This window comes from Schistocerca nitens, chromosome 9 (genome assembly GCF_023898315.1).
Source record: "Schistocerca nitens isolate TAMUIC-IGC-003100 chromosome 9, iqSchNite1.1, whole genome shotgun sequence".
NCBI classification, from domain to species: Eukaryota; Metazoa; Arthropoda; class Insecta; order Orthoptera; family Acrididae; genus Schistocerca; species Schistocerca nitens.
In genome coordinates, this window is record NC_064622.1 from 291143554 (window position 1) to 291168207 (window position 24654).

Sequence of the window (24654 nt, forward strand, 5' to 3'; positions counted from 1 at the left end):
CATTGGCGATAGCACATCATCACACAAGGCACCATACGTGTTTCATGATGTGCACATAATGATCTACGGCAAGATGACCACAAATCTGATGAAATATTCCTCACGTATCTGATTACGTCTACCCCAGCAAGAGACTGTAATGTAGCCAACACTCACATGTTGCACCAGCTACTGTGGGCTGTTAATGTGCTAGTGGCTTGAAGACCATCAACAGACCGTCATTCATTGAGCTAAATATAGACTCAGCTGAAAAGATGGTGTGCTGCCAGTCACCGTCTACAGTCAATTCAGCAAGGGCAAGCTATAAGCTGTGATCGACAGAGGGTGGGGGATGAGGAATCTTTATTAGCAGCCAATATGCTCTAAGGCCACATCCCATAAGTGGTTTGCGAATGTTTTGTGAGCAACCAGGGAAATTTGTCAAAGCCAGCTAATTATCCCTTCTTGCACCACTGTTTTATCCACTTCTGGTCACAACAAGGTTGAACACCATATGACTTCAGCAGCATTCCAAAGCCTCAAACGCTACCATGTGGCTAGCATGTCATTATACAGATTTGCTCTTACTTGTTTATTCAAGGCAGAAGCATCTCTATATTTCAAAGAGATAAAAGTAGGTGCTACAATATACACTGATGAGCCAAAACATTATGACCATCTGCTTAATAGCTTGTTTGTCCATCTTTGGAATGAAATGCATCACACATCCTGCGTATCAGGGATCCGACAATTTGTTGGTAGGTTTGTGGCATTAGATGTCTATGAACAGGTCACATAATTCATGTAAATAATAGACAACTGACTTGTGTATGCAGTGATGGTGCCAGATAGCAACCGAAATGGGTTCCATAGGATTTACATCAAGAAAATCTGGTTGCTGGACATCAATGCGGGTTCATTATAAAGCTCCTCTGATCACTGTAGCACAGTTCTGGCTCAGAGACACAGACAATTATACTGCTGAAAGATGACGTCACCATCAGGGAAGGTATCAAGTGTGAAGGGATGCAGGTCATTCGCAGCTGTCAGCATGTCTTCGATTACTACCACAGGTACCACGCAAGCGCAGCAAAATGTCTGCTGTAGCATAATACTGCTCTAAGCAACCTGGATCCATGGCATGTTGCACATTTCAAACTGCTGTTCACCTTGATGACAGCATATGTGGAGATGACCATCAACCTGAAGTAGCAAAAACCTGATTCATCCGAACAGCTGACAAGTTACCATTGCTTAAAGGTCGAATCCCGATGGTCTCGTGCCCACTTTAATTGTAATTGACGATGTCACTGAGTCAACATGTAAACACGAACGGGTAGTCTGCTGTGGAGCTCTACGTTCAACAATGTACGAAGAACGGTGAGTTCCAAAGCACTTATGGAAGTACCGGCAGTGTGCTCTTTCAGCAGTATCACAGATCACTATCTATCCTAGTTTAGAGAGCAGACAAGCCTCTGAAACCCATGTTATGTGAAAAGTTGTGGACATAAACCCATTTAGTGCTTAGTGGTAATTTCACTGTCCTACCTCTTTTCGTAGATGCTCATCACAGTAGCAAATGAACATTCCACAAGCTTCAATGTTTTCGAGCTACTCGTTCACATGTTCTGCATAATGAAAATCTGCCCTTGGTCAAAGTCACTTATGTCAGTGGTTTTTCCCCATTTGCAGCCCACATCTTTGCTATAATCCATTCATCATAAGAATAAACCTGATATAAACACTGCACTATGTATTCTTCCGCATTTGCTGGAATCGCGCCAGATTTCCGTTTCACAGGGGACAGCAGCCAAGCCGTCCCAAGTACTGTCAAGCATGATAATAAGGGTACGTTTTGTGCTGCGCGTTATGCGCACATCGACTTAGCGATATTATGGGACAACAGCGTTACCATCGCATCTAACTTTGACAGCACTGAGCGGTCAGCTGGTACAGCTAGCCTGCAGTGACGTGGCCAGCTGCAGTTCACATGTAGAAAGAGACGAGCAGAGGAGCAATGCAGCTTCGAATGTCAGAGTGAAATAACACACCACAAATCTCCCACAACACCCTCCTTAGATGACTAGACGAAAACCATAATAACCTTAGATGACTAGACGAAAACCACAATACTTTATCGTTTTTAGCTAACGTACTATTGTAATTAAAAACAAGAATGATGAAACTTCCTGACTTAGCCACAGGGTAATTTTTCTGCATTAGCTGTGTGTAACGTAAGAGAGTATTGTAGGATTTCACCGTATAGTTAAATATTGAACCCACTGAAGGTATTACGTACAGTAAGTTGCTGGTAATCTCTTAGCTTCTTCCTTATCCAAGTTTGAGAAATACATTTCAGTTCTGGGAGTGTCACCTGCTATGTTGATAATGAGCCTATCAACAACAGTTTCTATGAAGCTAACCAGGCGCAGCATTTTCTCCTCCTCTTTTATGACCAGCCGTTCTATATACCGCCAACGTTCAGCAGTGACATGTGAAAAAGCTGCGTGCGTTAGCTCCAATACATCTGGTAACTAAACAGTGTTGTTACTTCTTAGGCCAAATCCCGCAGCTTGGCTCCAGATCAATTCTGTTGGCTTCATATTGTACTGGTACAGTAGAAAATATAAAAATTCAGCATTTTTATTATATGCGTTATGTTGTGAAAATGATTCTTTTACATGTTTCTACAAGAATATGTATCTCTGAAACAGGTGCACGCAGTCCAAGTAAAAAGAATTTGGTTTTTCATTTTTGTCTTAAAAATAAATTGTTATGTTTTCTTAATTTAAACTACTTTTATGAACAGTCTTTCATAAAAGATAGGTAGTTAAGAGTTTGTATTTGAAATGGGAACATGAATTTCTTCTCCAATATGTAATTTAGAAACAAGAAGACTTACCTTATTCATAAAAAATTATGACGAGTTTTATAATTACGAGATGTAGGTATTTCAAACTGAACAAAAATTTAAAAAATAATAAAGAAACAAAAAAAAATTAATAATTTATGCTGGGGAGATTTGAACCAATGGTCAAATAACTGCACTTGGTTCACATTCCATTACACTACCGACTCCGCTACACGTCCTCTGAGGGTCAGTGTATCAACTGCATTATACACAATGCTGGGAAACTTTAAGGCTGGTTATCTCCATAAATTTATCAAAAACATTAAGGACAGCCTATTTCTTGGCCTTTTTTAACTGTGTTCCACGCATGTTTCACTACGAAAGAGAAAGCAGCCTCAGCCATTTTCATACTGCGCATTAATTGCGCGACAATCTGAGCACAACGCTGCAGAGGCTGTGACTGTACACGATTTTTGAAATAGAAGCTATGTAGCTAAAGCATGATTAAGAGAAATGTTGATGGCTGTTAATACATTTGAATACTTTAAAGTTTCATTTAACATAACTTAGTAATAAGATATCTAATACATAAGTAGGACCCACTTCCAAGAGCGTAACACTAGTGTACATGCGCTATGGCTTCTGAACCAATCATCGCGTTTGTGTTTGTTTACATCAGGTTTATTCTTATAAAAAAAGGATTATAGGACGATGCCCCAGCTGTGACAGCTCCACTTGCATACTCTTGTTACCATGGAACATGCAACACCACCAGGCAGCAACCAAGAATGTGGTGGGCACTGGTCATAATGTTTGGCTTACTGTATATACAAAACAATATGTGGTAATTATATGCAAGCACAGGAAAGAAAAAAGTCTGTATGTAAAATTATTAGAATAAGGAGGGAACAAATACAGGTATACTGCTAAAAGTATTTTACATGTTGTGCTAATGCTGCTGCCAATGTGTATTGCATTACCACTGGTTTGAGGTACAAAGCTGATAGTACTCTAGCATAGTAAGACAAATAAACAGTTTTGTTTTGCCAACTGTACCTGTTTTTCCACGAAACACACAAAGCATTTGGAACACTGTAATATCAATATCTGATCACACTATCAATGTCTGTCTACTGTGTTTTGACAATGACTTCACTTATTGCCTCATTGCTTCCTACAAAAGCACTGTAGATAACTGGAAGGAGCACACTAATAGGAAGCCGATTTGCTCAATGCCTGCCAGATCTGCGGACTATCAATACTTGAGTGAAATGACTGCCCCCCTCTGTTTGCTCCTGGTGTGCAGTCAGTCAGGATGATACCTTATTGAGTTATAGCTAGGTATTACTACAATTTTTCCAGGCCAAATTTCCTTAAAAGTGACTGCACCATCTGCAAAAAGCACAAGACTTCAAACAACACTGTGTGGTAAGGCAAAACTGTAACACTAACAGCGAAGGTCCTATTACACTTCCTAGAACACTCGAGATATTTTTTCAGTGCCTGTTAATCTAAGTAGTATGACACATTCAGTCACTCATTAACTTCCACTCCAGTTGCAGTCCTGGCGAGGTATCCCTAGAATTCATTGCTCTGGTACTAAATCAGAAGCTTAAAGTGTAGGAACATCAAACCAACCGTATTTCCATGGATAGAGGTATCCATAGCACATATGAAGAGTCTTAGTTGACTTTTGCATGACAGACCCAACTTCCAGAGGGAAGGTATTTTGTTCCAGGTAACTGTCACAATATTTTCACTTTTAATACATTGTAGGGTTCGGCTAGAAATAGATCCAAGTGATAAAGATTGTTAGTTATGTGGCTGGTTTCTTTCATTTTCATTTTCTTCCTTCTTTGGTAACTGACAAGGATATCACAATATTTCTTGACGTAGTGTGATATTTCGAAACTGCCCTCTGGTGAAAGATTAAGGGATCAAGGCACAAAAAAAATACAGGAAGTTCACAAAGGCTGGACCTAAAAGGGCTTAAGAATATCTTACAAAACCAAGAGCCAGTTCTATAGTCACAGTAGACGACAACTTCCGTAGATACTATGAACTGTAGACTGAGATCCTTACTAAAGTAATAGCCATAGGAAATAAAGAGACTCAATCAACAAATGTACAGACTGGCAGACTATTACTCTATACAAAACTCAATCTGTCTATTGAGATGTCAAAATAGAGATACTGAACAGACACAAATTGATAAATATTTTTCAAATATAGTCAAAAGTATATCTGCAAAACACTTACCATCAGCAACATAATTAACTTAGTGTTACGCAAAATAAAACACTGGAAACTATAGGACAGAATAACAATATTATGGAAAGACTACACACACCACCACTGTCTCTGGCCGCTGTGGCGGATAGACAGTGGTTGTGTGTGTGTGTGTGTGTGTGTGTGTGTGTAGTCATGCTTGTGTAAATGTGCATGTGTGTTGGCATGCACACGTGTTTAAATCTTTTACACTTTTAAATATACCTTGATAAAGCATAGCTCATAGCAAGCAAGTTTTCCACAATATATTTATTCAGTATTTGCAAATGAGAGCACTTACTGACTTCCAGCAAACATTATTCATCATATCTAATCTTTTTGAAACTTGACAACGTAGGTAAAGGTAACACTGCTAATTACAAAGATGACATGTTGACTTGCAGACAGGCACAATTAATAAACACTTCCACATAAGCTTTTACCCACAGCCTTTGTCAGAAAGAGAAACATGCGCCATTCATTCACAGAAGTAAGCGCATCCCGTGCACACGTGATCATGAACTCTGGCAGATTGGACCATTTTTTTTTTTTTTTTGTGGGGTTTAAGGGCACTCAACTACTGAGGTCATTAGCGCCCAGTCACAGTTGTTAGAGCACATGGAATCTAGTAAAACTCAAGGGGAGGGGGGTGGGGGGGGGGGGGGGGACACCAGAAAGTCCTGACAAAGATGCAGATAAAATAAGTAAAAAAATTTGATGTCTTTGGACAAGCCAGTCAAAGTTATAAAACGCAGAACACGAGCAGCTGCTCGAGCGTCATCAGCTAAAATATCCGGTAAAGTAGATGGCAGGGACAGGACAACACGAGATTGACTAAAGCGGGGACACGACAATAAAACATGGCGCACTGTTAATGCTTGACCACAAGGGCACTGCGGGGCTGGGTCACCGGAGAGCAGGTAGCAGTGGCTAAACCGGCAATGCCCAATCCGCAACCTGGTCAGAAGGACCTCTTCTCGCCGAGATGGTCAGGAGGAGGTTGTGATTGGACCAGAATGCAACTATCACTTGGAGTGGAAGCAACTGTCTGGAATGGACTAGGAGGGGAAAGGGTTGGCAGAGAGGAGCACTATCTGGTGGAGTGTGCAGGAACTTAACTGCCAAAAGGCACAGTGCCAGGAGGTTATTGGGCACGGGGAGGTGGGGAAAAAGGGAGTGGAACGGGGAAAGATGGGCATGTGTGATGGCAGAGGGCAGCAAAGAAAGAGTGGGAGACAAATATGGGGAGGAGGTATAGGATAGAAGTGATGGGAACTGTTGGGTGGAGGATATGGGGACAGCATGATACTGTAAAGTTGAGGCACGGATAATTACAGGAGCAGAAAATGTGTTTTAAGGATAACTCCCATCTGCGCATTTCAGGAAAGCTGGTGGTGAAGAAGATCCAGTGGCTTGGGTGGTGAAGCAGCCATTGGAATCAAGTATGTTACGTTCAGCTGCAAGTTGTGCCACAGGGTGGTCTACTGGGCAATTTCATCTCAAATCATACAGGTCAAGAGCGAACGTGTCCTATCACTATTTCCAAATTCACTGACATAATATATGATGAAGTTCTTCATGATACACCTCCAAAACAACAATATTTAAATTTTCTGATGATTTGTTAAATTACTACAGTCTCTCTAAATGAATTTGAGAAAATCTAACAAAAGGGAAATTTGAAACACTGTAATAAAGAAACCAAAAGTGATAAGAGATCTGAATTGATTTTCAATAAATACTTTGTTTGGAATACTTAAGAAATGAAGTGGAAGTACCACTAACTGTCAGCTATGACATTAATGCAGGGAATTCTTAATCTGTCAAAATATTTGCACATAATTTTTTTTTGTTATTTAGAAATTATTTTGACCAAAATACCCATCCTAAATATTCTAAAAATTTCATGTAACATTAGTTGGGCATTTTACTTAGGAACATATAATCAGAGTGGGCAATACTTGTCTGCACAAAAAGTGAGAGATTTTTTAGGTAGACCCAGCTCTACTCTCCCGTTAAAAAAAATCATGGATACTTAAATATTTAAAGAGATTGCTGATTTCACGTAAATGGCATGCAAAACTGGTATTCCTGAATCAAAACAGTTACTTTACATCACTATAAGTGAGTGGGAAGACAAGTCATAATTTTGATCAAAAGTGTATTATAATGAAAATGAGATATAGAATATTTATAACCATTTTTCTTTTTTGATATTATCCACAAATTATTACAGTTTTCTGTCATGATTTTAGTTCTTCATGACTTTTCATGCATTAGAATTGCCTACAATGTAACATTCAATTCTACACTGTTGAAGAGAGTTCATTTGGTTTTTCATCTGCTTCTCACTGAACATGTGCAGTCGTGCTGAATTTACACACAGACAAGGATGAGCCAACACATGCAGCACTTGGGAAATGGGTTCTGCACACTGATCTTTAGATGATGGGGATCTGAAAGCATTAGCAGGACCATAAGTTGTCAAAGGAGACGGCTAATTTGGCAGCTCACGAGAGACACTTATGTCCCATCTTCCACTGATTGTCATACACACAACGAATGAAGTGGCTCACTGCAAAGTCTACTACTGTGGCCTCTGTATTTCACACACAGCAACAGGCTACATTTTGTGGAGAACCGTTCTTGCAATGTACGAGCCACTCCACGATGCAACCCAGTAGTGACTTGATTGAATTCCTACCACAGGCTTCAAAGCAAACCACTCTTATCCCCCTTTTAAACACAATTTCCTTAATGTACTTTCATTTAAAATTAAGAGTTCCATGTTTGTTACTAATGTTGATATGGTGCATACAAATCCAGTAGCATCTTTTATAGCATCAACAGCTTCATACTGGAGATTAAATCTTATTGCAAGATCTTTACTGAGACGACCTACCCCGTCACATGCACTTTTTCCATTACCTGTCACTGAAAATGGCCACTATTTGTCTTAATTCCTGTACTACAGCTGTTAACCAAGCTCATAAGCTGAAAATGGTTTTTAAAATGACATGCTGCACCATCAGTCACATACACAAGTTTAGGAAATGCATGGTCTCTAGGTGCTATGTCACCAATTACGCTGACAGCATAGCATGCACGTGGGTCATTCTCTGTCAGTTCAACCAGGGGTTCCAGCTCATAGTCTCAGATTTGACTGAAATTCAGTACACTAATTCTACCATGTGTGGAACACTCCTGTACAAAGTATTAGTTCCCCTGCCAATTACTTCCAGAATTATGACTTGTGAAAGAAGGTAGCGTGACCTGGAAATTGCAACCCGCATCTGGCAATATATCTTCAGACCCAACTTCAGGTCAATGACTTTGGAACTATTCCGCACAGTCCAGTGAAATTTTCACAACCCAGTAACATCCATTTAGAGAACGCACTCCATGAATCAAAACACCAACATATTTCTGAGGGAAAATAAAAAATTCCAAAATGTGATTAAAAATGTAATACGTTAAAAGATACATATTGTAGGTGTCCTCTATGCCAAATATAATTCACTCGAAAAGGGTATAAATTTTTTTGTGGTAAGGTTAATGTGGCCTAAACACACACAGAACTCATCATGCCCATATCAATCACAAAAACTGAGTTACATGCACACGAAAATACAAAAATTTGAAAAATTACTGGAAAAACATGGATTTTCGAAGTGTGGTAGCACAAAAGGGACAAGTGATATCCAAGCCAAATTTCACACACTGCATAAGTAGATGCTAATGATATATGTCTCAAAATTTCAGCATGTTATTGCAAGACATTTGTGTACAATGGAAGTTGACAGATTTATTTGGTGATGTGGCCATTGTTCCACAACACAATTTGTAAAAACATATCGTAAACTGTTCTGCCTCTTCTTATCCTCTCCTACAACTGTTTAATCACTAAGCAACAATATATAGACAGATTAACACAACCTATCAATGTTTACTGCACCTTAACTGCTAAAAACCAGTCGATTGTACTTCGAACAGAAGTTCTCCCACATTTTAGCTACTGTACTCTGTACATTAAGTGGCAAATTGTACTGTCTTCCTGACACTGTGGTAGGAACTGGAACTGTCATAAGAATATGTTCAAAAGGAATCCAACAACTGTATGCCAAATGTGGCCAATGAAATGATCTTGCTGGTCCTGCTGGTGCCATGAAGTTCACAAATACATCACCTTCTGCTTCACAGCACTCTGCAACACATCGTTGCAATAACATAGCAACCTGGTTGTTTGTTGCTGCTTTTGCTTCTGAATCCTGAGTTAGACACACTGTGAAGACGCATGTTGTACACGAACCTATAGTTTTATAACCGGACAGTCTGCTCATCTGCATATTGTCAGAGTCCGCTGGAGAGAAGTGATGATGGCTCCTTGTGCCTGCAACAGTTTTAACCTGTTCTAGTCTGCTATTTAACAACTCTTCGACTGATTTCACATCATCTTTTGAAACGTAGAATGATTGTATGCCAGAAATATTTTTATGTACCCAGGTAAATAATTGAAGAGGTGTTAGAATGTGACCTTCTGTAGGGTGCTACAGACTAGGTCGTGATGCCATGCACTTAATGGTAGCACCAATACCATCACATACATTTTTACCATGACTTGTTGCAAAAAAATTCCATTCTGTGTGAACCTGAAAATCATGGTAATGCATGCATAAATGGTTGAGGTTTTTACAGTTTTTGTACTGACTAGCTGCCCCATAACTGAAGTATTTCGCAAAATGTATGTGAGGCAGCTTGTTTTTCACATATGCCATGACAGTGTGAATGTGGACATGAACTGCAATGGCATCACGAATTAAACAGTCACTAAAAATGCACCTCTATAGCAAATTGCAAATGGCTGAAGAGTTGCTTGACTGTTGTCCCAATGTTATCCTTGGACGGCATCTTTAACTATAAATGCATAATTTTCAGAAAAGTCTAGTATCACTATAATTTCATCTTGTTTCAAATTATCCTTACAAAACTGGAGATAAGCAGATCGTGCTGTTGCTGTGAAGCTGTGTGTGGTCAGTTTGTCCGTTTTTTGACAACACATTTCAATAAAATCTTCCACTGTACTTTGCTTTGTTTCAAGACTTGTGCGATCCATGTGTGTCCATTGTTTCTTATAAACAAGTTCATCATCATCATCATCATCATCATCATCATCATCATCATCATCATCATCATCATCATCCATAAGGAGTTCACCATATAGTTTGTTATTCATGTGTTCTGCAAGATTTGCCTTATCAGGACACTTCACACCTGTGTATCATGCACTGATAGGAACTGATGTCACACACTAGCAGCTTCATTGCACCTTTGTAATCCCAACCAGAATCCTTTATAGCAGCAAACATCAGCTTAGCATTTTGATGGGTCACATACACAAGCATTATGTGTGCCCCTTGCACTTACAGGCACAACCCATTTTGGCCAAAGATTGAAAAAAAGATGATAAACCTACTTTGGTATTGGGATACTTTTCTTTGAATTCTACATAGGCCTATAGTTCTGATATGTTGCATAGCAACAGTCTTTTTTGCATCTGTACACGTACATTTCCCATTTTCACCGTTACATGGTATTTTTACAGGCATTATTCGGCTGTAGTCATTATTTGCATAAAACTCCGACACCAGCACCTTTATTTCTGAACTCAATTGCTTACCCTGAGCCTGCTGAAGTTGTGGAAGCACTCCTTGGGTTGCTTTTATTTTCCTAGCTTGCTTTACCATATATGTAGAAACATTGAATTCCTTTGCAGTGCAGACAATAGACCAGCAGGAAGGTGCAAGGGTAAGAATAGCTACGTTTTTTTGGCGTGTGGATACGGCACATTTTTCTTTCAAATCATGCACAATTTTGTTCAAATCAGAGCATTTCTGTCATGATTTCTGTTCCTTTGCAGTAGATAGTTCTTCCTCTTCCACCATTAGTGTGTCAGCTAGTTTGTGTTTTAATTCCATTTGAGCTTCTTGTAGTTTTCTTCTACCATAGCTGGGCCTGTCTCTTTCCCAAACTTTTGTGTCTTCATGGGAGATAAACCAAGAGCAGTCACTGAAGTATTTAATTGCTCATCCACTGTGGTTGTAGGTGGCTGATACTCTTCGTCACTGTCATGTGAATTATCAGAATATCTTCATTTTTTAGCAGTGTAACACACTTAGAACATAACTTTTGTCCTGGTTTCATGTTAAGTCCCATGCACTGATTCACTTTCAATACTGATTCTATATCAGTTTCTCTGAGGCTACACTTCACTTCACTGTCTTCTTATGAATCCGAAATGGGTCAAAACAACTTCTTTGTAGGAAAGAATACTTATCCAGAAACACTTTCGTATGATGATAACAAACACTACAGTTTCCTGGAACTGTACTTCTTGTGCCCACAGGGTGTATCCCAGATCTCCATAGCAACAAATCTTGGTCCAATTCATCCAGATCATACAGTACAAAGTGAATGCCACATTTTGTTCCATATGTTGCTTTATGACATTCAGATGCTTGTGCCCTACAAATACTGCAATTTATTTGAACAAAAGCACCACTAGTACACTCTTCTGCCTCCATACTGACTTTCCACAACAGTCTTGACCAGTCTGAACTAGAATCTTAAAAACCATGAGTAACCTGTAATTGTTGCTTGTTTCCTTTGTTGTTACTGCCTAACAATGACTCATTCTGTCCCTGAAAACTACCATTGTTTAACTTTGTTGCCTAATGGTTCCCAACAATTGCTGCAGCTTTATTCGAGACAAGCTGTCTGCATCATCACTATTACTTGCTAAATCATGTTAAAAGAAACATAACCAAATACATCTCTGTCAACTTTTATTGTACACAAATGCCTTGCAATAACAAGTTCAAATTTTGCCACATATTATATTATGATCTACTTATGCAGTGTTTGAAATTTGGCTTGCGTATCCCTTGTCCCTTTTGTGCTACCACACTTAGAAAATCCACGTTTTTCCGGTAATTTTTCAAATTTTTGTATTTTCGTGTGCAAGTAACTGTTTGTGTGACTGATATGGGCAAGATGAGTTCTGTGTGTGTTTAGGCCACATTAACCTTACCACAAAAAAATTTATACCCTTTTCGAGTGAATTATATTTGGCATAGAGGGCATGTACAAAATGTACCTTTTAACGTATTACATTTTTTTAATCACATTTTGGAATTTTTAATTTCCCTCAGAAATATGTTGTTGGTGTTTTGATTCATAGTGTGTGTTCTCTAAGTGGATGTTACTGGCTTGTAAAAATTTCACTGGACTGTGTGAAATAGTTCCAAAGTTATTAAGACCTGAAGTTGGGTCTGAAGATAGATTGCCAGATGCGGGTTGCAATTTCCAGGTCACACCACCTTCTTTCACAAGCCTTAATTCTGGAACTAATTGGCAGGGGAACTTAAAATTTTGTACATGAGTGTTCCACACTTGGTAGCATTGGTGTTCTAAATTTCAGCCAAATCTGTGACTATCAGCTGGAACATTTTCTCAAATTGGTTGAATTGACATGGAATGACCACGTGCACTGTCATTAATGAGACCATCACTGACAACAGCAAAACTGATGTTCCACAGAAGTGAGCAACACATGTGAATACTGATACCTGTGATGTGTGCCAGTGGTAACTTTGAATTTCATTCTGCTAAGCAACAGACCAGTTCATCAAAATTGAAATGAAGACCTAACTTGTCAGTATTCTGGGATGATGATGATTTAATTCCTGCTATGGCCTGTGATGTATGCAGAATGTTAAAAAAATTTTTCAACACTTTACACAGAAAAATATTGCCTACTGTGTTTGCATCAACTACTAACATTAGGCAAACAATATTTTGTTTTTGGATTGGAGTTTCCGAGTAAGTAATTATTAAAACTCATAAAAATGCAATTTTTAAATTTTTAGTAATAAATATTTACATAATACAGATAGCTGGAGCAGAGAAGATACTGTTTATAATTACATCAGTAGCATCTGGTAGTACAACAGAAAAAATAGTGTTCTGTGACTTTCCAAATTAGGAAAAAATATATTAAGTGGAAAAATTAACTTAAATTTCATATTTTCATCTTAAATTTTTAAGTCAACTAAATTTCAACACTCAGAGGGAGCTCTAATGCAAAACATCTGCCAGGTCTCCAGTACTTCTGGTTTATTAGCTATATTTGTTTTGGTTCTCTAGTGTTTGAACAGTCATTTACAAAATATACGTTTTTGAAGGGCCATGCCATTTACAAAAATTAAGATAAAATGAAAATACTTTATTTCTTAACACTTATGATATGGAGGTCTAATATAATTTTTTTCCAGAGTAATTCATGACCACGAGTTGACATGACCTGCACGATTTGAGATGAAATTGCCCTGCTTCGCTCTTGGCCACAGCTTGGCGGTGGCTCTTCATCCTGGTGGACAGCTGGTTCATAGTAATACTGATGTCAATAGCACACCAGTTTAGGAGGGATGCAAAGGATCTCAGGAAGGATATCCTTCAATTCAGTGTGTGATGATGGGTAATCAAAGCCCTGGTGAAGGATGTGGTTCAGCTGTTCCAGACCGGGTGGTATTTGGTGACAAACTGGACACTCCTTTGTGGCCAGTTTTTGAGGGTTGTGGTTGGATTGGGGTTGTGAGAGGAAATGGCACAGGATAGTGCCCATCTGTGAAGGCCTTGTTGAGCCACTCGGCATACTGAGCGAGGGAGTTCTTGTCACTGGCCAGGCTATATAGCTACAGTTTTTAGGCTGTTGAAATGGTTGGTAGATTTAGTGTGGACAGATGTGTGGATGGAGCCACCAGAGAGGAGGTGGTCAATGTCTAGGTTCTCTATCTTCATTCCTTCTTAACCTTAACACCTTCTCCCCCATCCATTTCACCTAGTCCTCCTCTGATTGAAATGCCACCTTCCCAGATTTTGGCCACATTCTCTCTGATGGCTCCATCTGCACAATACCTCCATACCTAGAACACAAACAGATCTCCTGCACCATTTCCCACATCTTCAATCCTCCCACCAACTCCGAGAACCAGCCCCCTTGTCACCCAGTATCACCCTGGACTAGTACAAGTGAGCCACATCCTTCGCCAGGACTTTTATTACCTATTGTTGTACCCTGAAACGAGGGACATCCTACCTGAGATACTTCCCACCCCACTTAAAGTGGTGTTTCATCACCCACCCAACCTCCACATCATCCCAGTCCATATGTATGCCACTCCCAGTGCCAATCTCGTCTCAGAAGGCTCATATCCCTGTGGAAGACCCAGGAGGAAAACCTACCCAATTCACTCACCCAGCAATTCCTATTCCACCCCTGACACAGGTTTATCCCACCTTATCAGGGGCCGGGCCACCTGTGAATGCAGCCATGTCATTTACCAGCTCTACTGCAACCATTGTACAGCATTTTATAATGGTAGGACTACCAGTCAGCTGTCCACCAAGATGAAGGGCCACTGCCAAACTGTGGCCAACAGTAAAGTAAACCATCATGCAGCTGAGCTTAACGTGCTTGATTTCGATGGCTGCTTCACTACCTGAGCCTTCTGGATCCTCCCCTATGCCATCAGCTTTTCTGAATGCAGAGATGGGAATTATCCTTACAACACATTCTCCACTCCTGTAACTATACCGCCCTCAACCTATGATAACAGTGTCCCCACACCCTCTATCTGCCAGTTCCCGCCCCTTCTGTCCTATCACCTCCTCCCCATTCTAGTCTCCCACTGTCTTTGTTTGCCATCTTCTACCATACCACCTGCCCATCTTCCCCCACTCATCTCCTTTTTTTGCTTAATTCTCCCCACTTCCGTGCACCACAACCTTTTGATGCTGCGCCTGTTGGCAGTCTAGCTCTGAACACTGCAATAGACCACACTCCCCCCCCCCCCTCCACACACACACATGCACTGCTATCCCTTCCCCTTCCCTGCCCCCTCCAGACTGCTGATTCCATTTCATGTAACAGTCGCATTTTGCTCTGAGATGATAAGAGTTGGCAGTTGTGTATGAGAGGTGTGCTTGCTTTTGTAAATGACTGTGTATTTCTCTTACTTCTTCTGATGAAGGCTGTGGGCGATAGCTCATGTGTAAGTGTCTTAATTGTGCGTCTACAACTTAACACGTCATCTTGACAGCAAGTATCAATCTATTTTTCCTACATTGTTGATATTCCAATCTCGCATTTCTGCTTTTTGAAACTTGTTATTGCTGAGTGTCTAGTTTAAGTTTTCATGGCTGTTAAGTTCCTCAGAGATAATCTTATTTAACATACTAGAACAGTATAAGGAAACTACCCCGGTGCTTAGTGACTAGTTCCACATTCTCCACTGCTCAAGAGAACTATGTTGCAAATGTTCAACACTTCAGTTATTGTTAATGGTCACTGAAGCACACACTTTACGCTAAGAGAAATGTCCTGCCTACTATAAACCAAGAAAACTCAAAGTGAAAACTCTTCTCATGAAATGGATTAGAAGTTTTGCTATAATTCTGATTAACATAATGTCAGTCCTTGTTCACACATTTTGTTGCTGCAAAGTCAGAGTTATTGACTGAATAGGAATCTGTAATTATGACAATTATGCAAGACTGAATATGCAACAGTGACTGTTTTGTGTTAAATAGCCAAATACAATCGATCTTATTCATAAATGCACAGCTCCAATGTTTTCCTCCATGGTTGTACGTGGTAACAACACAGCACTTCGTACACATTAAATAAAAATGACTATTAAACTAATCTTAAACTTAAAAAACGTGCACAATCACACATAAACATGCAAGTAGTATAAATTTTATAAACAAATATACATGCACCTACCACACCAAGGGTTAAAACTTTTTGGTCATCAAGAAACCAACACTAAATTTTATCCATGCTGCAAACTAGCTACAACTTACATATACCTCTCCCTTCACTACCAAGCATAACACATTCAACGGAAAAATGTAGACTGAGCTTCATACAGATCCTCCAAATTACCATCAAATACAGAAAACCATGTCTTACTGTTAGAGGAAGAGTGGCTGAATTTGCAACTAATACTCCATATTGAGACTGGTATACACAAAGGAGAAATAATCAAAAGCAGCTGACTGTTTCCATGGCCCCATGAATAGCAGATTTTTCACACTTTTTTTTTTTACATAGAGCTGCCATATGTCTATGTTAGATAAACCTAGTTCTTATTAACATAGCAATATTATAGGAACTACTGACATGAGACTTGGCAAGATCTTCATTTTCTTTCTGGGCAAGCCCAAGGCGCTGCCGGAGGCCAACAAGCTCACGCTGCTGGTCTTGCAGCTGTGCCAGGAAGTCTGCGCGTTCATCTATGAGTGAGTGCACCTGAGCCTGCGCTCCCCGGTGCTTACGTCGCAACTCACGTCCCAGCATTGTTAACCTCTCAACTTGAGCACTCAGCTGTAACATGGACAGAACAGGGCAGTTAACAGTATTGGATACATTAATTACTTAAATCAGAACACTGGTTGTGACTGAGTTGTCAAGTCATTTTAAGTCAAAGATTTGTACTGGCTGCGGAGGCCAAATGAATAACTATCACAGCTAAAAAGAAAACCACCTAAGTTGTTCTCTCTTACTGGAAATTCTACAGAGACACCTCCACAAAATGTCACAAATCATCCAAGAAGGTATTCAAGGAAGTGTCCTACTTTCAGGAACTTTTACTGTCACAGTCTTAAAATTAGCACTCTGTATTTGACTACTATGGTGACTAAAGTTAAAAACCGTGGCAGACACCCAACAAACTGTCAACTAGTCTTAGGTGGTGAATAGAATATGAAGATTTTAACACATAACAGCAACATTATGGCCTTCTAATTGCCTCTGGACAATTTAGGAATATGTCCTCTAGAACTGATGTAAAGTCTTATCTTTACATCACAAAACATACTACAAAGTATTTGTAATGGTGAAGAAGCTATGAGAGGACAGCACATATACTTCTCAAAGAGAAACTCACAAAAGAACTGTTATCTTATTACTAACTATATGTGCAGTTTATTACTCATATACAAATTATATAGGCCAATTGATGTATGCAGCTTTGCTGCTGAAGGATTTCATACCACATTTCTTCATAATCAACTGCCATGTTACTAAGAATGGAGCACTGAAGTATCACCATGCAATACTTACATCACTGAAAAGCAAAACCAACAAATTTTAGGGTAGTTAATTTCTTTGCCGTTTCGAAGCTCAAACAAATATAAAATAGCCAAATCCATAGTGCTTTGTGTGTTACTGTCATCCTTGAGTAAGTTTTGTCAATTTGCCAGTAATTTTGCAATACCTTTCATCAAACATGGTCAAATGCAGTTACACATTACATATGTAACGTACTTATGGAGCTATGGTTTAATATTAGCATTACAGTGGCACTTAAAGGTCACAGAGTACTTAAAACACAAAAAGTTAAACATTTTAAAATATACAAAATGATAAATATCAGATTACACATGATGTCATTCAGTTTTGACAAAGATACAGACTCAAAGTTTTACTACTCCTTTACTTTTCTGTGTAATATTTTAAAGAATGGTACCCATGTGAGCAACACAGTCTAATTTACCTTAATGCAAGCTGTCACAGTTGGACACTTTACTCGCTTGTAAAATTATATCTCTGTGAGTTTTAATTTATGAATCAAAGAACGGTGCGTCAAACAACTTCCTCCCAAAAAGTAAATTTTTGTTATGACTCTTGCAGAATTCTCTAAAGAATCTTAATTTTTGTCTCCAATTCATCAGCTACTGTGTCTTACTAACTGGAGACCCTAGATCTGCCTGCTCAATTGGGATGAGAAGTGATGTACTGATGTGCACATAAATTTGTGCGCTATGGTTTTGTATGAAACACTGAAAACAGCTCGTCACATCATTCTGTATCAGTGTAATATTTATATAGGCTTACTACAGTAAAAATGAATGAGTGAATAAATTATGTCACTTTCATTTTTCTTGTTGTCCATGTCTTCTCAATTCTTAGACATCTCTGAAATAATCACTTTCTGAATGCAGTCATTATTTCTTATTCCAACCACTTGTAATAACAAAGAAAATGGTACAAAAAGCATGCTTTCTGATTGCCACAACACATGAAGTGAACTCACTCCTGAGATAAACTTTACAATTAATTAAACATGTTGCCTTGAATAATGAGAGGTACCATACAACAAAATAAGATTTTAACAACCAGCATAACAACACGAGCCAGCCTTTGACTTGTCATTAAATGCCACTGAATCATGTGGATGGACACGTCTATCAAACCCATTGGAGAGGACACCATGGATGTCTATACCAATCATGCCCATATAAAGAGTAAATCTTTGTTTCCTACATCAGCAAGTTGTGCAGCACTATTTAAATCAACCAACAAAAAAAGGACAAAGTTTGTTTGCAAGGCCATAATGGATGAGTCTTCTCAAGAAATCAACCAGATACAACCAACCATCAATCTTAATGTTAGTTTATGTACTGAAGAAGTCTTCTACAGTGAAATCAATACTACACGGAAGACCAACAGCTCTCTCAAAACTTTGTTTAAAAGGGAAAGTTGAGCTGGATTCAAGGTGCCATACACAATCACAGTGTGGAACAACTTTTGCACCCTTCAGAAATTCTAATAATTTACCCGGGGTGAAATAATCCAAATGTTAATTGTGCAACAAAGAATGCAACAGAGATCACAAAATGTGTGCTCAGAATTCTGTCACGCATCACAAGTACGAGGAGCATTTGAAAATTCTGTGAAAAATAAAAACTACTTAGGTGTTTGGGGGTAAACCTTTTTTTTATTTTTCAACGTAGTCTCCTTTTAGACTTATACACTTCGTCCAACGCTGTTGTAATTTGTTGAACCCTTCCAAATAATAGGAATTGTCCAAGTCTGCAAAATAGCTATGCAATCACCTCCTTGTTTGAATAAAATCTTTATCCCGCCAGCCATTCCTTCAAATTGGGGAACAAATAGTAGTCCGAGGGAGCCAAGTCTGGAGAATAGGGGGGGGGGGGGGGGGGGAGGGGATGTGAAATGAGTTGGAGGCCTATTTCCATTAATTTTGCGACCACAACTGCTGAGGTGTGTGCTTGTGCATTGTCGTGATGGAAGAGGACATTTCTGCGGTCCAATTACCAGTGTTTTTCTTGCAGCTCTCAAATGGTCCAATAACAATGAATAATATACACCTGTAATAGTTTTACCCATTTCCAGATAATCAATGAGGATTATCCCTTGCGGATCCCAAAAGACAGTCACCATAACTTTTCTGGCTGAAGGAACGGTCTTCACCTTGAAACTTCCTGGCAGATTAAAACTGTGTGCCCGACCGAGACTCGAACTCCGGACCTTTGCCTTTCGCGGGCAAGTGCTCTACCAAATGAGCTACCGAAGCACGACTCACGCCCAGTACTCACAGCTTTACTTCTGCCAGTACCTCGTCTCCTACCTTCCAAACTTTACAGAAGCTCTCCTGCGAAACTTGCAGAACTAGCACTCCTGAAAGAAAGGATATTGTGGAGACATGGCTTAGCTGTGAGTACCAGGCGTGAGTCGTGCTTCGGTAGCTCAGTTGGTAGAGCACTTGCCCGCGAAAGGCAAAGGTCCCGAGTTCGAGTCTCGGTCGGGCACACAGTTTTAATCTGCCAGGAAGTTTCATATCAGCGCACACTCCGCTGCAGAGTGAAAATTTCATTCTGGGTCTTCACCTTTTTTTTCTGTGGATTCTCCCTTGGTAACTCATTGTTTAGATTGTTGTTTTGTCTCAGGAGTATGGTAATGTATCCATGTTTCATCCACAGTGATAAAACAACGCTTACAGTCCTGCAGATTCTTCCTGAACAGCTGCAAACCATCCTTGCAACACTTCACACAATTCCGTTTTCGGTCAAGCGTGAGCAATCGCGGAACCCATCTTGTGGATAGCTTTCTCATGTCCAAATGTTTATGCAAAATATTATGTACCCATTCATTCCAGATGCCTACAGCACTAGCAATCTCATGCACCTTAACTCTTCTGTAATCCATCAAGATATTGTGGATTTTATCAATGATTTCTGGAGTCATAACCTCCACAGGGCGTCCAGAATGTTCAGCATTTGTGCTCATATAGTCACTCCGAAAATTTTGAAACCACTTATAAATTGTTCTAATCAAAGGTGCAGAGTCACCGTAATGTTTATGAAGCTCCTTTTTAGTCTCATGAGGCGTTTAAACTTTCATGAAGTAATGTTTAATCATCACACAAAATTCTTTTTTGTCAATTTTTTGACTATCACTCTACTTCCTTGATTCACACGAATGCCGAACACAAAGAAATAGACCAATATGGCTGAAACTTTGTGTGCGCTCTTTCCAAAGATGCTACTAACTAAGCATGACCTTTATACATGCCGGTGGTGCCATCTCATGGACTTTGCACGGCCTTTTCAAACGCCCCTCATATTTATTAATCAGTGATTCAAGAAAGTTTGGGTTTAATAAAAACAAAAAAGAATCATTTTTGTAAATTCTACAGGGTGTTTGGGAAGTAAGGACAAATTTGAATTTTGTGCCATTTTGTCATGACAGTTGGTAGGCACAGTTGTTTCATGTTCGTTACCTGCAATCCTTTACATTAGCAGCCCGATATCTTATGTGGTGAGCATTGTTGTTTGATGTTTATTTTCATCATGGAGCAGATGACATCTGAGCAATGTATACAAGTGATAAAAAGCTATTACAAAAACAGCACAAGTCCAACAGCAACAATTGGTAATTGCACGTGGCACTCTGACGTAATGCTGCTCTAAGCGAATCATCAGTTCGAAAGTTGATACAGAACTTTGAAATCATGGCTGTGTTTCAAAAGTTAAGGAAACAGGATGATTGATTTCTGTTTGAACACAAGATAACACTGCTGTTGTGCAGGGCAATGTGACTGTAAGCCCCAGAAAATCTGTATGTGAACAAATCACAAACAATACATCAATTGAAGGATGAAATTAAAAGGGTTATTAGTAACATCTCATCAGATGTTTGTTAACATGTCCTTGAGAACTTCAATGAATGCATTGCACATTGTTGTGTGGCCTTTAGTGTCATACAGAGGATGTAATTTTTTTCACACCTAAATGGGAGAATTTACTTCATGTTTGTAAAAAAAATCTCTGTATTATCCACTGTGTTTGTATCCTCTGTTCATTGAGCAGAGTAGTTTGTTTTCTTGTTGTGCATTTTTTTCTATCTTTAACTTCTATTCAAGGTCATAGCCAACACATTTTTACTTTATACAACACAATGTAACAAGTTCCATCACATTCTTCCAGCAACTGCGCTTTATACGAAGAGAGTAAGAGAAACAAGTCTGAACTGAACATGCAACCTACATAAAAGTGACATTGTCCAAATGACTGCGCAGCTTTAAGGGAGTATTTAGTATGTAGGAGAGAAATTAAATAACTATAGCATTTGACCAATTGAGACATAGAAAGGGTCACAAAACATTAATAAAGTGGATCACGGAAAGATGAAACTAACTACAGTATACTCCCAATTACACGAGGTAATGTGGGGGGTGAAGAAGCACAAATAGTCGAAAAACATGAATAACTGAGATATTTTCAAATGTTGTTTGAAAGTTTTTGTGTTCTTTGTTTGAAAGTTTGTTCAAGTTTTGTGCATGTGTACTCTAGCCCTCTTATTTCTTAAGAGAGTCTGTAATGTTGGCCTGCAGCTGAGAGAAGTTTCCTTTTTTTTCCTCCTCGTGTGGCATTTTGAAATTTTCTTTACATAATGTCATTGTACTGAAACCCCCTTTGACCCATATCATCTAGAAAAGTACCACTGCATTGCAATGAAATACAATGGCCGATAAGGTCACTGTCTTCATCCCCACTTTCACATTCACTGTCCTCTGTTTTGTTGTGTAGTAGCAGTCACAATTCTGGCATCACTGGTTTACTGGAAGTTGGGTTCACACATGTAGATCTTTAGCCACTTATTCAAGTATTCTTCATTGACATCTTCCAAGCTATTTAAATCTGTTCCCAGATTTTTTTGCGGAGTTGTTATTTCTTCATCACTGAAACTTTCAGAATCACTTTTCTTTATATCTGGAAAAATTTTCCTCCTTGATCAAACTAATGTCTCCCAGGCACCAGAAATCCTGTGTATGGCATCTAGAATTGTCAGCTGCCAGAATGCCCTAAAAACCACCAAAACCACCACCACCACCACCACCACCACCACCACCACCACCACCACCTTCTCACTAGGTGAATCAAGTAGTGCTGTTTTACAAACGGCATTTATGCCTTGGTCCACTGACCGTACAATGGCAGTTATGATAAGAGGTAAAAACTTAGTTATGATGAGACAATCATCAGATATAAGAATCCTCTTATCAGGATACGAACTGGCATTATCAAGCAATAGAACCACCTTCTGCGGGAATCCTCTCTCTTCTAGAAGTTTATAAACTTATGTTACAAAATGTGTGTGGAACCATATTTTGAAAATTTTGCTATCCAACCATGCTCTGTTTTGGTTGTAATAACACACAGGAAGATCCTTAGTTGCACCATCCTTGAACAGTCAAGTCTGTTCTTGATTTTCCAATCACTAGCAATTTCACTTTGTTATTCCCTGTAGCATTAGCGGCACACAAATTCTTGATGCGTTCTTTAGATTACTTATAGCTAGGAACTCTAAACTTCGCTCTTAAAAGCAATGGTTCTGGTAGGTAGACACTGCTAATACCGACCACTTTTGTCTGCATTATAAATTTGGTATGGGGTGAAATTCTCTTTTTCCACAGATTTTTGGAACTCTTCCTGGAAGGAAATAGCTATCAAAAAATTTGAACTAAGCCGCTCTCCTTGCACAGTAAGTTCACAAATCCCATGATGTTTGAATCTGGTTTGCCATCCAACCCTAGAGCTTCATGAAAAAAAAAAAAATTAGTTTTTTCGGCACAAATAACACCTGAAACAATGACACTTTCTGTTCATTTTTAGCTTAACCTTTGCAAAAGAGTGGCATCTAATTCATCCAATGTATATCTCTTCATGCTTTCTCATGCAGATGGTCCACAACTAAAATGGATCTCCTGACAAAATCCTGTATTTTCTGCTTATTCTTTTTAATGTCTCGAGCAGTCTGCATTCCAATAACAGCACTTAGTTTTTGAACAGCTTCCCCTTCTCAGATCTTTCAGTAAATTCCATTTCTTTTTTAATGTCAACACACATTTCCTTTGTTTGTTACCTCCTTGGTAAATTTCTTTAACTTGCTTTGTATCAATTAAGATCAGAAAACTGTTTTCAATTTACACAGAATAGGCACTGGCCAATAACAATGGAAATGGTACTCTGTTCTCATGTGGTGGGTTGTTTATTGCTGTTTGCTAGAGAATCTGCAAACCAGATAATCCGCATATGAATGATGGTGAGTATACTGTACAAAGATTTTGCACCAGGGATCTATTCCAGCATGATGATGATGATAATAAATAAATAAATAAAACAGACCTGTATTTCACTGAATGATTGCTACCATGTCATCAGAAAAGGAAGTATTACTTTATTTCAATAACATACACATTCATTCATACAAGGCTGTCTATGTATTCTGCTTCCAAGGCAGAGAAAACAGTGATCAACATAATTATTTAAAACCATACAGACTGATCACTCATTTCCAGTTCTTGTTATGTCATCCTCAAAGAATGTCATTTTTCATTACATGTGTCAATATTATATTTTAGTTGGCGATGCAACCAACTATCACAGAAACACACACAGAAGTGTTTTTTCAGAAAGTGTCAACTTTGAATTGCAATGGAATCCTGACTGCTTCTGTCAAGTTGAAGAAAGAAGATTAGGGTTTTATGTATCATTGACAACAAGGTCATTACTGACAGCAAAAGCTGATACTGAGGAAGGAAATTAACTGTGTCCTTTTGAAAGTAATCCTCCTAGTATTTGCCTTAATTAAAATATGGCTAGCTGGAAAACAATGCTCCCCAAATTAAGAGTCCAGTGTTTCAATATGGACATCCCTCTGCTGTGAAGTTGAAAGCTGCAGTCTCTCATTAACGGAAAATACTTGCGATATCATGCTCGTATATTTCATCATAATACTGCGAGAAATAGAACTTGGTAAAGCACCTATAAGTAACATACGAGAAGTGAAAAAGCTATCTCTAACCTTGTATCTGCTAGCTGTTTTTGTTCATCGAACCAAGTATAACATATTAGTTTTTGCATCTTTGACCTCCATGTGTATGATGCTACGTTGCTAGATCTCTGTCTGTAAGATGCCTTAAAAAGTCACCATACTGGTGCCACCAGTTTTTTTTGTTAGATATGCAGTGAGAGATAATAGATTGTTTACACTGACAATGTAGGAAAAGATGGATTGCTATTACCGTAAAGAAGACAAGCCAAGTTTCAGACAGGCATAATTAAACACACTCATATGTAGCTTTTGGCCACAGCCGTTTTCAGTCCACACATGCACGCACGCATGT

At 39.0% G+C, this 24654-nt stretch overlaps 1 protein-coding gene across 8 annotated transcripts in view; it reads right to left on the minus strand.

The window, feature by feature from the left end:
• LOC126203386 (RILP-like protein homolog) overlaps positions 1-24654 on the minus strand; it is a 178825-nt gene that overhangs the window by 75679 nt on the left and 78492 nt on the right. For 7 of the 8 annotated variants that reach the window (XM_049937685.1, XM_049937689.1, XM_049937687.1 and 4 more), the window contains one exon: positions 16341-16544. The exons of the other annotated variant lie outside the window; for it this stretch is intronic. In XM_049937685.1, coding sequence (XP_049793642.1) covers positions 16341-16544 — 204 coding nt within the window. The remainder of the gene's footprint in view (positions 1-16340; positions 16545-24654) is intronic. 8 annotated transcript variants of the gene reach the window in all.